This window comes from Rana temporaria, chromosome 3, assembly GCF_905171775.1.
Source record: "Rana temporaria chromosome 3, aRanTem1.1, whole genome shotgun sequence".
Taxonomy (NCBI): Eukaryota; Metazoa; Chordata; class Amphibia; order Anura; family Ranidae; genus Rana; species Rana temporaria.
In genome coordinates, this window is record NC_053491.1 from 359,519,180 (window position 1) to 359,532,829 (window position 13,650).

General features: G+C 45.4%; 1 protein-coding gene across 2 annotated transcripts in view; it reads right to left on the reverse strand.

Annotated features, from left to right (window-relative positions):
- LOC120932694 (sodium- and chloride-dependent GABA transporter 2-like) overlaps positions 1-13,650 on the reverse strand; it is a 131,038-nt gene that overhangs the window by 30,529 nt on the left and 86,859 nt on the right. For both annotated transcript variants that reach the window (XM_040345258.1, XM_040345259.1), the window contains exon 3: positions 2,166-2,300. In XM_040345258.1, the coding sequence (XP_040201192.1) occupies positions 2,166-2,300 (135 nt within the window). The remainder of the gene's footprint in view (positions 1-2,165; positions 2,301-13,650) is intronic.

The following is a 13,650-nucleotide window of genomic DNA, read 5'->3' on the forward strand; positions in this document are numbered from 1 at the left end:
TTCCTCAGTCTCCTCTATACTAGTAATCAGACTGCAACTTTGTAGCAAGTCACAAGGTGAGAGGCTACAGCAGGCATCTGTGTCAGACGTTTGTGAACATAGCCAAGAACTGCATAGGCACCAGAATCTACAAAAGCGATGGCTAACAGACAGGCAGCAGTCACAACATTGAGCCCTGGTTCACACTGGGTACGATTTGGAGCGATTTGAGATGCGATTTGACATGTCAAATCGCATCTCAAATCGGCGGCAATTGTCGGCAATGGCACTGTCCTAATCAGTGCGACGCCGCATCTGCGATTTCAACAAGTAGTTCCTGTACTACTTTTTGCGATTTCGGTAAATTGCGGCCGAAATCGCGGCAAAATCGCGGCAAAATCACAGCCGCGAAATCGCTGTAAAATCGCGCATTTTACCGCGATTTTGAATTCGCAACAGGGTGAACCTAGGCTAAAGGAGATTTTTTTTTTAAATAAGCTTATATTGGATTGTCAAATATAACTATTAAATTGTTTTTTATTGAAAAATTTTCAAGAGAGATATTACAAAAAGAAAAAGCAAAGGAAGTAAGCAATACAGCAGTTACATGAATAGTCATACAAATATGTACAAATACATACTCTCAGAAACAGGTGAGTAAACCTATAAACATAAACCTATTATAGAAATGCAGCACCACTAAGTGGGGAGGTAAGGGGAACAAGAGAAGGAAGATAAAAAGGAAAGGGTCATTCTGCGGTCCGATCAGCATCAGAGTATAAAAGGGAAGTGAGTGAACAATACATGTAAATGTAAAATACATATATGTAGCGCCCCCTTACTTTTCAGTACGGGCGCTACGCTAAAGTAAGTGGGGAATTGGGGGATTAGTTTACTCCCATTCACAGTTTATGGAAATTTAGGCTGCTGCCAAATTCAGAATTTGTCCTGTGGGTCAGTCTGCGCTCCGGGGGTGCGTTATCACCCCCGTGCGGTAGCTGGCGCTAGAGGGGTTCTGACAGACCCACCTTCTCCCAGCAGCCAATCAGAGGAGTTCTTTCCTAGTTGGGCATGCTGGGAGGGGGATATATCTGGGCAACCGCATTTGGGCCGTTCTGTTCTGTGCGGGGCCCGAGTTCCAGGTGCGGCATCCACCTTCAGGGTGCGCGCATTCATGGGCCCCGCCACCGTGGCCTGCTTTACTGAGGTCATGCACCATGCGGAGCCTCATCCCAACCTAGAGAGGGGCCCCAGCGACTGGCTGGGTCCCAACCTTCTGCTGAGAGGATCCTTAGCCGTGAGGGGATTGGCTCAGAACCTAGAATCAGAGGTTGTCCAGGAGGCCTAGACGAACCATCAGGGATCCAGTCACCACACTGCATGACAGGTGTGCTCAAGCTGTCAGTGGGTGACACTATCTGAACTGACTGGGAGGATTCACTCAATCTAATTTCACAAATCTCAAATTGTCGAGCCTGTGGCAGAGGCCTGTTCCTCCCAGTGATCCTTAAGTGGCGCTCCGGCTGCCAGGCCTGTGATAGACGCCTGTCTGGGGGCACTTTACCCACCCTGATTGTGGTGGCGACGAATTGTGTTACATTATTGCTGAGAGCAGGCTTGCTCTCTTTCATATCCAAGGCCTGATACTAAAGTTTCTCTACGCTCATCAACTTTTCTCTCTTGTGTGTCATGTTGATGTTGGCCATGTTAGGCCTTGGAATAAAGCATTGAAAATTCAATTGACGTCTGGACACTTGCTCTTTATTCACACTCACAGCTATCACCCCTAGACCAAGTCAAGAAGGTAACTTAAATAGCTGTAACCTGTAAATGAAGCTCAACCATTACCACTATACCAGGAAGTCCAAATTTTCCAATTAGCATCGAATCTCCGCCTATCACCTCTCCTAATTTTTTTTTTTCCATTTCTTTATTAGATTTTTTTTTTTGTTTTAGGCCGGATTCACACTTGTGCGGTGCGAATTCCAGCTCTGTTCATCCCTAATCCCCAGAGCGACTGTCTCAGAACAAAACCCCAGTCTCTATTATTATTTTGGGGGGAACAATAGTCATTTTACATGCTCATGATTCATTGGTTATTTTGAACAATCTTTCATCTAGGGTAAAATAAAGAAATGAAACGGTTATACAAGAAACTGGTGGAATTTTATATTATATAAACTGACCTTCAAAGATGGGGCAGATTTTCCTCCAGGCTGTGACGCCACCCTGGCTGGTGTATTGGCCCAGCGCTGTCTCCAGAAAGAAGACCGGAATGCCGCAGGTGAAGAGGAAGATCAGGTAAGGGATGAAGAAGGCTCCTACAAAAATACAAAGTATTAAGAAAAAATTCAAGTAAAGATTCCGTAACTGGCTGATTTATAAAGCTCGAAACCAGTCAAAACTTTTTTTTGCAGCTGCGTACATAATTTTTTAGCACTGTCTAGTTACCCTCTGTAACTCTAAACTGGTAACCTGTAAAAAAATTTAAGTAACGAAGTTTGGCGACATTCCATGAGTGTGCGCAATTTTAAAAGCATGACATGTTAGGTATCTATTTACTCGGCGTAACATCATCTTTCATATTTTACAAAAAAATTGGGCTAACTTTACTGTTTTGTTATTTTGTAATTCATGAAACCATTTTTTTTACAAAAAAAAGGCGTTTGAAAAATGATTGCGCAAATACCGCGCAAGATAAAAAGTTGCAATGACCGCCATTTTATTCCCTATGGTGGCTGCTAAAAAAACATATATAATGTTTGGGGGTTCTGAGTAATTTTCTAGCAAAAGAATGATGATTTGTACATGTAGGAGAGAAGTGCCAGAATAGGCCTGGTATGGAGGTGGGTTTTAAAGCCCGGTATTGAAGTGGTTAAATTGCAAAAAAAAAAAAAAATTCTTTCTAATTGTTCCTCAAAAAAAATTTAAAGAGAAATTACTAGATTTTTTTGGTATTATCATGTTTTTTTTTGCTTTAAAAATCTTGTTTTTGTATAACTTTACATCATATAAGTACACAAGAGCAGACATATTTGCTCATTATACACACAGGCTCAATTTGAATGGCATTTCAACACATTTATCAGTTTTACCCAAAGCACCACAGCAAACATAATAGGAGTTGTAATGCGCTGTGTTAAAAAAAATATATGGTGTAAATGTATGATTTTTGGTGTGTTACGGTGCAAAAAGAATGGGCGGCCTTAATGCAGAAAACTAAGGCTGCATTCACACCTTAGGCCCCATTCACACCTAGGCGTTTTTACGCCTGAAGCGCACTGCTCACAAACGCCAGAGGGGAGAATTAACATTATTCCCTATGGTGACTGTTCACACCTGAACGCCCAAACGCCTGTCGCGCGAAGCTCAAACAAGTCCCGGACCTTTTTTTGTCGCATCGTGCGGTTTGGGCGTATTTGAGCGTTTTTTTTCCCCATAGAAAGTAATGGGAAACGCGCGAATTGAGCGTATCGCGCGACAACGGGCGTTTGCTACGGGCGTTTCGTCGCTTTAATAAATAGAACTTGTCGCCCATGCAGAAGATTAAAAAAATCTACCAACATAGCAACAAGTGATGAAAAGATGATCATTTTTCCTATTGGCTAAAATAAAAAACGCCGAAGTACAAAAACGTCGCACGACGCTGTATGCAAACGCGCAAATACGCGCGACAAAACGCCAGAAAAAAATGCCCAAAAAAACGACCGAACGACCGACGCTCAGGTGTGAATGCAGCCTTAGCGTTTTGTAGATTGAAGCCTGAAGCTATAAAACACTAGAGGGGAAAAAATACATTATTCTCTATGAAGATGGTTCACATCTCCACTCCAAAACTCCTGAAGCCGAACGCCTGAAGCTCAAACAAGTTCTGGACCCCACGCGCGAATCGGGCTGATTTGGGCGTTTTTGAACGTTTGTATTCCCATAGAAACTAATGGAAACGCTTGATTCAAGCGTCTAGCGCGACAACAAGCGTTTCTACAGGCGTTTTGTCGCTTTAATCTGTTCTGTGAAATAGAACATTCACCCAGGAAGAAGATAAAAAAAATCTACAAACATAGCAACAAATGATGAAAGAGATGAGCATTTTTCCTATTGGCTAAAATAAAAAATGTTCAAAAACGTCGGACAACGCTGTATGCAAACGCGCAAATACGTGTTAATACGCGCGACAAAACGCTGGAAAAAACGCCTGAAAACGCTACGCTCAGGTGTGAATGCGGCCTAACAGTGAGACAATGCTACCTGTAGTGTGCAGGGACACATAAGATAAATGAGATCAACATGTAAATTGCAAATAACTAAAAGCTGACAATAGCAATACAATTTTTTTTTGAAAAATTAGACATTCAATTTGGTCAGCTGGTAAAACTTGTGTAGCACTACCCCCGTAGGAGCTGCCCCGAACTTAGAGTCTATGATCAGCAAATGTCAGAACAAATGTGCGTATCAATCTCTAAGGCCCCGTACACACGAGAGGATCTATCCGCTGGAATTTATCCGCGGACCGGTTTCAGCGGATAGATCCCCTGGTGTGTACGATCCATCGGATATTTATCCGCGGATATTTTTCGGGCCGATGGATTTCCAGCGGATCAAAATTTCTTAACATGCTAAGAAATCGATCCGCTGGAATCCAGTCCAACGGATTGATCTGCTGGTCTGTACAGACTCACCGGATCAATCCGTCCGAATCCATCCCTCGCATGCGTCGTAATGATTCGACGCATGCGTGGAAGTCCTTATATCACAGTGTCGCGCACGTCGCCGCGTCATCATCGCGGCGACGGCGCGACACGTCACCGCGGAGGGAATTCTGCAGGGATTTTGATCTCATGGTTAGTACAACCATAAGATCAAAATCCGCCAGAGGATTTATCCGCGGAAACGGACCTCCGGACCGTTTCCGCGGATCGATCCTCTCGTGTGTACTAGGCCTTAGTCTTTCCAATGCTTTTTTATTAAACAACTTGCGGAAGTAGAGGGATAGAGGGCTAGGGGAAGTTCAGATACCTTGTGCAGATCACTGAGAAACTTGCGATCCCAGAGACCAGTACACTCGCTGTCAACAGATCTTGCTCACCCGGATAGGCCTCTCTCACCGGCCTAGCAGCCGGAATGATGCACGGACAAAAGTCTCTGCCACAGACTGAACTGTTGGACAATCCTCTGCCACAGGATATGGTGATCAGTATATGACAAGTCCTTTAAGCCATACGGCAGTACTGTGAGGTAGATTGGTAGATTGGTTAGGGTGCATCCTCCAATTGAGTCACCAGGCCCTTCTTGAGATACCAACCTTCCGCCTGGTCCTCGGAAAGGTCCTCCCCTGGAACTTCCAATTGCTCGGCTTCTTCCCGCAGGCAAGACAGCACAGGCCCACCTCTGAACCAGTAGGCCCCAGACAGACTCCTGGGCCTACCTGCAGTAACATAGCCTCGGGCCAGCAGGTCCAGAGGCAAAAGAAGAGCTGTCACATACCTCAGGCCAGGCGGGCCATGAGGTCAGAGAGAGAAAGAAAATGGTGTCTGCCCCTTAAGAGCCGGTTCACACTAGGGCGGCACGACTTCGGGGGCGACTCAGCAAGGCGTCCTGAAGACGACTTCAGAGGCGACTTGCAAAATTACTTCTGTATAGAAGTCAATGCAAGTCGCCCAGAGTCACCCCCGAAATCGTACAAGAACCTTTTTCTAAGTCTGAGCGACTTGCGTCGCTCCTATTAGAACGGTTCTATTGAATAGAATGGGACGCGACTTGTCATGCGGCAGAGTCGCCTGACGAATCGCCCCAGTGTGAACCGGCTCTGAGTATCCTATTTCAGAATGCTCAGCGGTAAAACACTCCCACTTGGCCGTTTCTGGGGAAGGGACACCCAATACGCCTTAGCCTGTTGTACTTCCAACACCGGCCTGTGGTAACAACGACACCTACTGACGACAGTGTGGAACTGCACACAACACAGCCAATGCTGGAGCAGAAGCTAATTTAGCCATAACATTAAATCTGAACTATGTACAGTTCAGATAACCCACTAAATTTACATGAGAGCGCCTGGTCAACAGGAGCAGGGCGCTACACTTGCCAAACACGTGTCATTTTGTAGGAAATTCAACAATTCAACAAACTAGTCAGGGATCGCAGCATTTTAGGTACCAAAGTGATCACTGACAGATAATAAAAATAGTAGTAGGTGAGTCAATATAATTTCCAGTTTGTTGGAAACCCCTTCTGTTCGGATATCTTCTGAAAAATATCTTTATCAATAGCTATGTAAAGTACAGGAAGTGTAAAACTTAATAGATAAAAGTCAAAAACAACCACCAATTGTCCAAAAATTGTATGAGTCAAATGATAAGCTACCATGGTTTGCTCACTTATGATCGTTCAGCATCTTATTTTTTGTACAGTCTTTTGAGAGTTTGGACCGTGTCTGAGCAGACAAATTCCTCCTGGTGTACCTAGGAATCTCGAATGATGGGGTCATGTCCTGACACTACACAGATGTATATGTGACTAAATAAAACTGACTAACGGTAAGTAAAAAAGAAAATCTGATTAATGTAAAACGTTACATGTGCAGCTCACACTACATCAGGCCACGAAACCTCAACTGACTGGCTTATTAACTGGGTGCGAAAACAGAGAGTTTAACCGCGACCAGAAATTATTAAACCCTCATACAGGTTGTCCTTTTTATAAAGAAGGGAGAAATTTGTACTGTGCTAGCCACCAAACCATGTAAAACACAACTTAACCACTTCAATACTGGGCATTTTTTATTTTGCGCTATAGACAATTAAAAAAAAAAAACACAATATTTTCTTCTCTTATTCTTCTACATATTTTTGGTAAAAAAATCGCAATAAGCGTTTATCGATTGGTTTGCGCAAAAGTTATAGCGTCTACAAAATAGGGGATAAACTTATGGCATTTATTTTTATCTTGACTGCGATATTGCGGCGGACACATCGGACACTTTTGACACTATTTTGGGACCATTCACATTTATACAGTGATCCCTGCTATAAAAATGCATTGATTACTGTATAAATGTGACTGGTAGGGAAGGGGTTAACACTAGGGGGCAAGGCCAGAACTTATTCGTCAGAACACCGGCCTTAGCTGTTTACATATGCATGCTCCTGTTTTCTTACATATGAATGGCAGCTATTTACATGTAAACACAGGGTCTGCAGGTGAGTCATCTGTACACAACAATAGGGCAGAGCTGGGCTGGATATCAGGACAGAGCACAGGACTAAAACTTCAAGGGAATTTAAACCAGGATAGTTGGCAAGTATGAGGCAGCTGCTTTGGGCCCCACAACAATGACAGGGCCCCGGGCAGCTGTCCCTTTTGCCACAAATAGGGCTTTCTTTTGGTGGTATTTGATCACCTCTGTGTTTTTTATTTTTTGCGCTATAAACAAAAAAAGAGCGTCAATTTTGAAAAAAAACACAAGGGCCCGGATTCACATACATCGGCGCATATTTATGCCGGCGTAGCGTATCTAATATACGCTACGCCGGCACAGCGCACAGAGGCAAGCACTGGATTCCCAAAGCACTCGCTCCCACTCGCTCTTAAAGATACACTGGGTTTCCTCGGCGTAAGCCAGCGTAGGTGGAAGTGGGCGTGAGCCATGCTAATGAGGCGTGACCCCATGCAAATGATGGGCCAAGCGCCATAGAAGTACTTAAAATGAACGGCGCATGCGCCGTCCCGTGGCCACATCCCAGTGCTCATGCTCAGAATCACGTCGAAACAACTGCCTAAGATACAGTACATCGAATCACTGCCTACGACGTGAACGTAACCTACGCCTAGTCATATTCACGTACAACGTAAACGACAAAATATACGACGGCTTGTGTTCCCTGGTCCATACCTTTGCATGGGTTGCGCCTCCTATATGGGGAATAACTTTACGCCGGACATACGACTTACGCAAACCGCGTATATTATGCGCCGGGCGCAACTACGTTCGTGAATCGGCGTATCTCCCTCGCTTGCATATGTGCATAGAAAATCAATGGGAGCGGAAAATGCGCCCAGTGTAAATATGCGCCCACGATACGACGGCGTAGGCAAGTTACGTCGGTCGTAGGAAGCCTATTTTTAGGCGTATCTCAGATTGTGGGCACGGCACACAGATACGACGGCGCATAGTTACACGTCGGCGTAAGTGCTTTGTGAATCCGGGCCAATATTTTTTACTTTTTGTTATAATAAATATCCCAATTAAAAAAAAAAAAATCTCAGTTTAGGTCCATATGTATTCTACATAGTTTTGGGGGGAAAAAATCGAAATAAGCATATAGTGATTGGTTTGCGCAAAAGTTATAGCGCCTACAAAATAGGGGACAGAATTATTACCTTTTTTTTATTTAATTTTTTTTACTAGTAATGGCAGTAATTTTTATTGTGATGCGACATTGGCGGACACATCGGACACTTTTGACACTATTTTGGGACCATTCACATTTATACAGCGAACAGTGCTATAAATATGCACTGATTAAATGTGACTGGCAGGGAAGGGGTTAACACTAGGGGGCGAGGAAGGGGTTAAATGTGTTCCCTACTAGTGATTCTAACTGTGGGAGGAGGGAACTGACTGGGGGAGGTGACCGATCTGTGTCCCTATGTACAAGGGACACAGCATCGGTCTCCTTTCCCTGACAGGACGTGGATCTGTGTGTTTACACACACAGATCCACGTCCTTGTCTGTGTAATGGGCGATCACGGGTACCTGGCGGACATCGCGGCCGCCAGGCACACGCATCGGCACCGCAGTGATGCGCCTGGCACCGGAGTGACGCGCCTGGCACGCGCGTGCCGGCGGCGGAGCTCGCACGCCCCCCAGTGGCCGGAGGAGCCGAGGACGTCAATAGACATCCTCCCGGCATTGTAGAGCCACCTTGTGGCCGTCATTTTACAATGCCGGGGGTTCCAAGTGGTTAATAATGCTCCTGTGTTGTTACCCTGACACATGCATCTCTGGTTGGGACTTTAAAGCGGAGTTGCACCCATTTCTGTGTTTATTAAAAGTCAGCAGCTACAAAAAGTGTTTTAATAAACAGACACTTACCTGTCCCAGGATCCAGCGATGAGGCCACCCGAAGCCTCACTCTTCTCCTTCTCCTCTCCGCGGCGCCCAGCTTTGCAAGTGTGGGCACCCAGCTGTGACAGCTTGCGGCTTCACAGCCGGGTGCGCATTGCGCATGCACGAGTTGCGCAGTGCATTCTGAATGGCTGGGCAATCTTGTGGGACCTGTGGCCTGTCCCAGAAGATTGCATGGAGGGAGAGAAGAACTTCAAAACTAGGTACCTGCTCCTCCCAAACAAAAAATTACATGTCGAATGTTGCATTCCAGGGGGTCAGGAGTCCTTAATGCAGAAGTTCCACTTTATGGGTCTGGGGGAGGCGCTGCCTGAGTGTGTCACGTGATGTCATGGTGAAAGGGAGGCGAGTGGAGCGACTGGAAAATCATGTGTGGGTCTGCGGAAGCAAGACAAGCCAGGAGCAGGACTGTCAGTGCTGTTTGGACTGAAATGGCCTGAAGGGAACACCTAGTGGGGAGGGAGACTGTCACTGTGACTCAGGAGGGGACGTGTCCTGTCAGTGATCTGTGCTGCTGCACACTGCTGTCAGTGTCACTGTGAGAGTCAATTTCATGTGTTTCATGTTTTACCCTCCTGAGTCCTGTCCCTTAGCTACTTACTAACTATATTGAAAATAATGTAAGAAATATGTTTTTTTTTCCCCTAATATCTACCTTAAATCACATTGCTAATTGCATATTATACTTGTTTGTATCCTAAATCCTGAAATTTGCACCTAAAACTGTCATTTTGTAATTTTTGGAAATGCCAGTAAAAACGTGGCGGTGCCGGTAAATTTTGGGTGCCATGCCAGTAAATTTAACTCTGGTCAGTTTGCAACATTGCTTCCAGCAGCAGCTAAACATCCAGTGGGCATGAGGTCTTATGTGTCAGCGCTCTAATCCTCTTCAGCACTCATTCAGTGACATTAGCAGAAAGCACAGTAATTACACTTGTACAGTGGATGTAACATCTTGTACTGGGACTTTAGACTGGTAAGTTGCTAGTGATTGCTGTGTTGGCCCAAGCCTTCCCTCCTGCCTCCTCCGGAGATAACGCAGCCAATAGCACAGGGGGAGGAAACAGGTCAATCTCAGTCTAATTCTGCTTCTTGGAACACAAAGGTTTCCCTGCTAATGTGACCTAAATAAGGACTCAGACCTGGCACTGCATCTTGTCTCTGCACCCATGTTGCAATACAATTACTTGCCAAGTTTGTAAAACAAGCAAAGCTTGGGGAACTCCATCCAGAATGGATCTGTCTTTCTTGGACTGAGTAAGGCTTGGATTGAACACCTGACAACAAGTCAGTGGGCCAGATTCTCAGCAGAGTTACGACGGTGTAACTCAGGAAACACCGTCGTATCTCTGTTTTTTGGCCCGGGTATCTATGCGAGTGATTCCTAGAATCATTTTCGCATAGATACGGCCAAGATCAGACAGGTGTAAGTGACTTACACTGTTGGATCTTTAATGTAATTCGCCGCCGGCCGCTAGGTGGCGTTTACATTCAGGTCTCATTTGTTTATGCAAATGAGCCTGATACGCCGATTCCAGAACGAATTGGCATCGCGTAGCTTACGTCGTTTGCGTAAGCGTAAGGTTACCCCTGCTATATGAGGGGTAACCTTACGCCAGTCCGCCGTATGCCATGTTAAGTATGGCGTCGGGTCCACGTCGTCTTTTCCCGTCGGGTACGTCGTTTTCTTGAATACGACTTTACGTCAATGACGCACACGTCGGCGTCATTGACGTTTTCCGTCGAGAACTGTAGCATGCGCACTGGGCTATTTTAAGCCCGGCACATGCGCAGTTCGATCGGCACGGGGGCGTGCTTAATTTAAATACAAGCCGCCCCCTTTGAATTACGCGGGGATACGCCGGGCCTTTTACACTACGCCGCCGCAAACTACGGAGCAAGTGCTTGAGGAATACGGCACTTGCTCCAGTAAGTTGTGGCGGCGTAGTGTAAATGGCTTACGCTATGCCCGCCGCAAAAGTACGAGAATCTGGCCCATTGTCACAATATAAAGAATTAGCTAGATTCACATAGACCGCCCTAACTTTGCGGCGGCGTAGTGTATTGTATTTACACTACGCCGCCGTAAGTTAGCGAGGCAAGTACATGATTCACAAAGTACTTGCCTGCTAAGTTACGGCGGCGTAGCGTAAATCGGGCGGGCGTAAGCGCGGCTAATTCAAATTCGGCTGAGGGGGCGTGTTTTATGTTAATGGAGGGTGACGTGATTGACGTATTTTACGAACGGCGCATGCGCCGTCCGTGTACATATCCCAGTGTGCATTGCGGCAAAGTACGCCGCACGGTCGTATTGGTTTCAACGTGGACGTAAATTACGTCCAGCCCTATTCACGGACGACTTACGCAAACAACGTAAAATTTTCAAATTTCAACGCGGTAACGATGGCTATACTTAACATTACTATTCCAGCTATTTGATGAAATAACTTTAGGCCTGAAAGTGCGTTACGTAAACGGCATATCTTTACTGCGTCGGGCAAGCGTACGTTCGTGAATCAGCGTATCTACTCATTTACATATTCTAGGCCAATGGAAGCGCCACCTAGCGGTCAGCCTAAAAAGTACACTTTAGGATACGACCGTGTAAGACACTTACGCCGCTCGTATCTGAGCCTAATTTAAGCGTATCTGGTTACCAGAATACGCTTAAATTTGCGTCGGCGCAGATTCAGACTTAGGCTGGCGTATCTACTGATACGCCAGCCTAAGTCTTTCTGAATCCACCTATATGTCTCTGGAGAATCCACAGACCAATAACGCCCGCATTTTTCCTCTCAATAACCAATGATGTGAGGTATTTTTCTCCAGCTGACTTCCCCGGCAATTCATCCCAGGTTCATTTATCCCCCATAAGGATGCTCACAGATGTGAGTACATCAGTGAGGTCAGTGGCTGGTGAGGCACTGGCTAGTATCAGAGACAGATACACACAGGTTACATTCGGCGCGAACGTTAGAGTGAAAGCAATAATTGTAGCACTAGACGTCCTCTGTAACGCAAAAATTTAAAGCATGACATGTTGGGTATCTATTTACTCTACGTAACATCATCTTTCATGGTATACAAAAAAATCTGACTAACTTTAGCGTTTTTTTGCTTTGTTTTTTTATTCATGAAAAATTGCTGTAACATAAAAAGTTGAAATGACCACAATTTTATTCTCTAGGGTTTCTGCTAAAACAATATATTAAAGGGTTGGGGTTTCTGAGTAATTTTCTAGCAAAAAAAATATGATATTTACATGTAGGAGAGAAGTGTCATAATTGGCCTGGGTGGCAAGGGGTTAAATTGATTGTAAAGGATCGTTTTTTTTTTGTTTTCGTTTTTTTTTTAATAACAGACATGTCATACATGCCTCCACTGTGCAGCTAATTTTGCATAGAGTGGTCCTGAACACTGTCTTCTGGGGTCCCTCGTCGGCTCTCTCGGCTCCTCCTGGGGGTTACCTTGCTGGCGCACCCCCGAGTCATTTATTAGGCGTCCATAGCCGCCGAATGTATGACTCGGCCCCGCCCCCTGGCGCCCGTGTCTTTGGATTTGATTTACAACAGCAGGAGGCAATGGATGCGCTGCTATCAATCTATCCAATCAAGAGCCGGGACCCCATGGAGAAAGGGACAGCGCGTCCCCGCCGAGGGAAATTCAGGGCTCGGGTAAGTAAAATGGGGGGCTGGGGGGGTGGTCACTGCGAAGTGTCTTTTCATCTTAATGCATAGGATGCATTAAGGTGAAAAAACACAAGGGTTTACAACTCCTTGAATTACAATAAGTTAGTAATATACAAATAATTATTATATATTGCTTTTAAGGTAATTTACTATATTTTCAAAATCGGTACTCAAGCAGGTGGCTTAACAGACAAATTACTGAAGTTTGAAGTTTATAACTTCCAACCAGTAATGGATATCCCCCCCCCCCACCCCCCAAAAAATGACATGCCCAATGTGGCATGTCAGGGGGTCACCAACACTTAAAGAGGAAGTTAAATTTTTGGGTGGAACTCCGCTTTAGGAAGGCTGGGCTGGAAGGGACTATTTGTCCCCCTTCTATTACACTGCAGTGAAAGGCGTGCCTCCACTGCAGCATTTTTATTGGACAGCTTGGGCTAATGGTATTTTACTATTGGTCCAAGACTCCAAGCTGTCTATTAAGCTCAGTGTCTCTGACAAGAAGTGAGAGGCACTGTGAGCTCATCCTCTCAGCCTGCTGCAAACAGAGTGTGCCTGCTTGAATTTAAACTGGCCGCTCTGTATGTAGCTTCTGATAGGCTGCACAAGGAGCCCCATATCTCCGGAACCATAGGTCGTAGGAGTCCCAAATTTTGACCAGAGGTGGGGTAGGACTTCAGCTATTTACCCATATTTGGGTCTCTGTGACTGACGCTGAGTTACAAGCCTCAAAGTCAATCGTTTTTTGTTATGTTCATGGCTCTGCTGGTGCTCCATTTGTTTTGGGGGGGGAGGGTAGGCGGAAAAACAAACAAACAGTGCTTTGCGTTCCGAGCCCAAACTTTTTGAAGCCA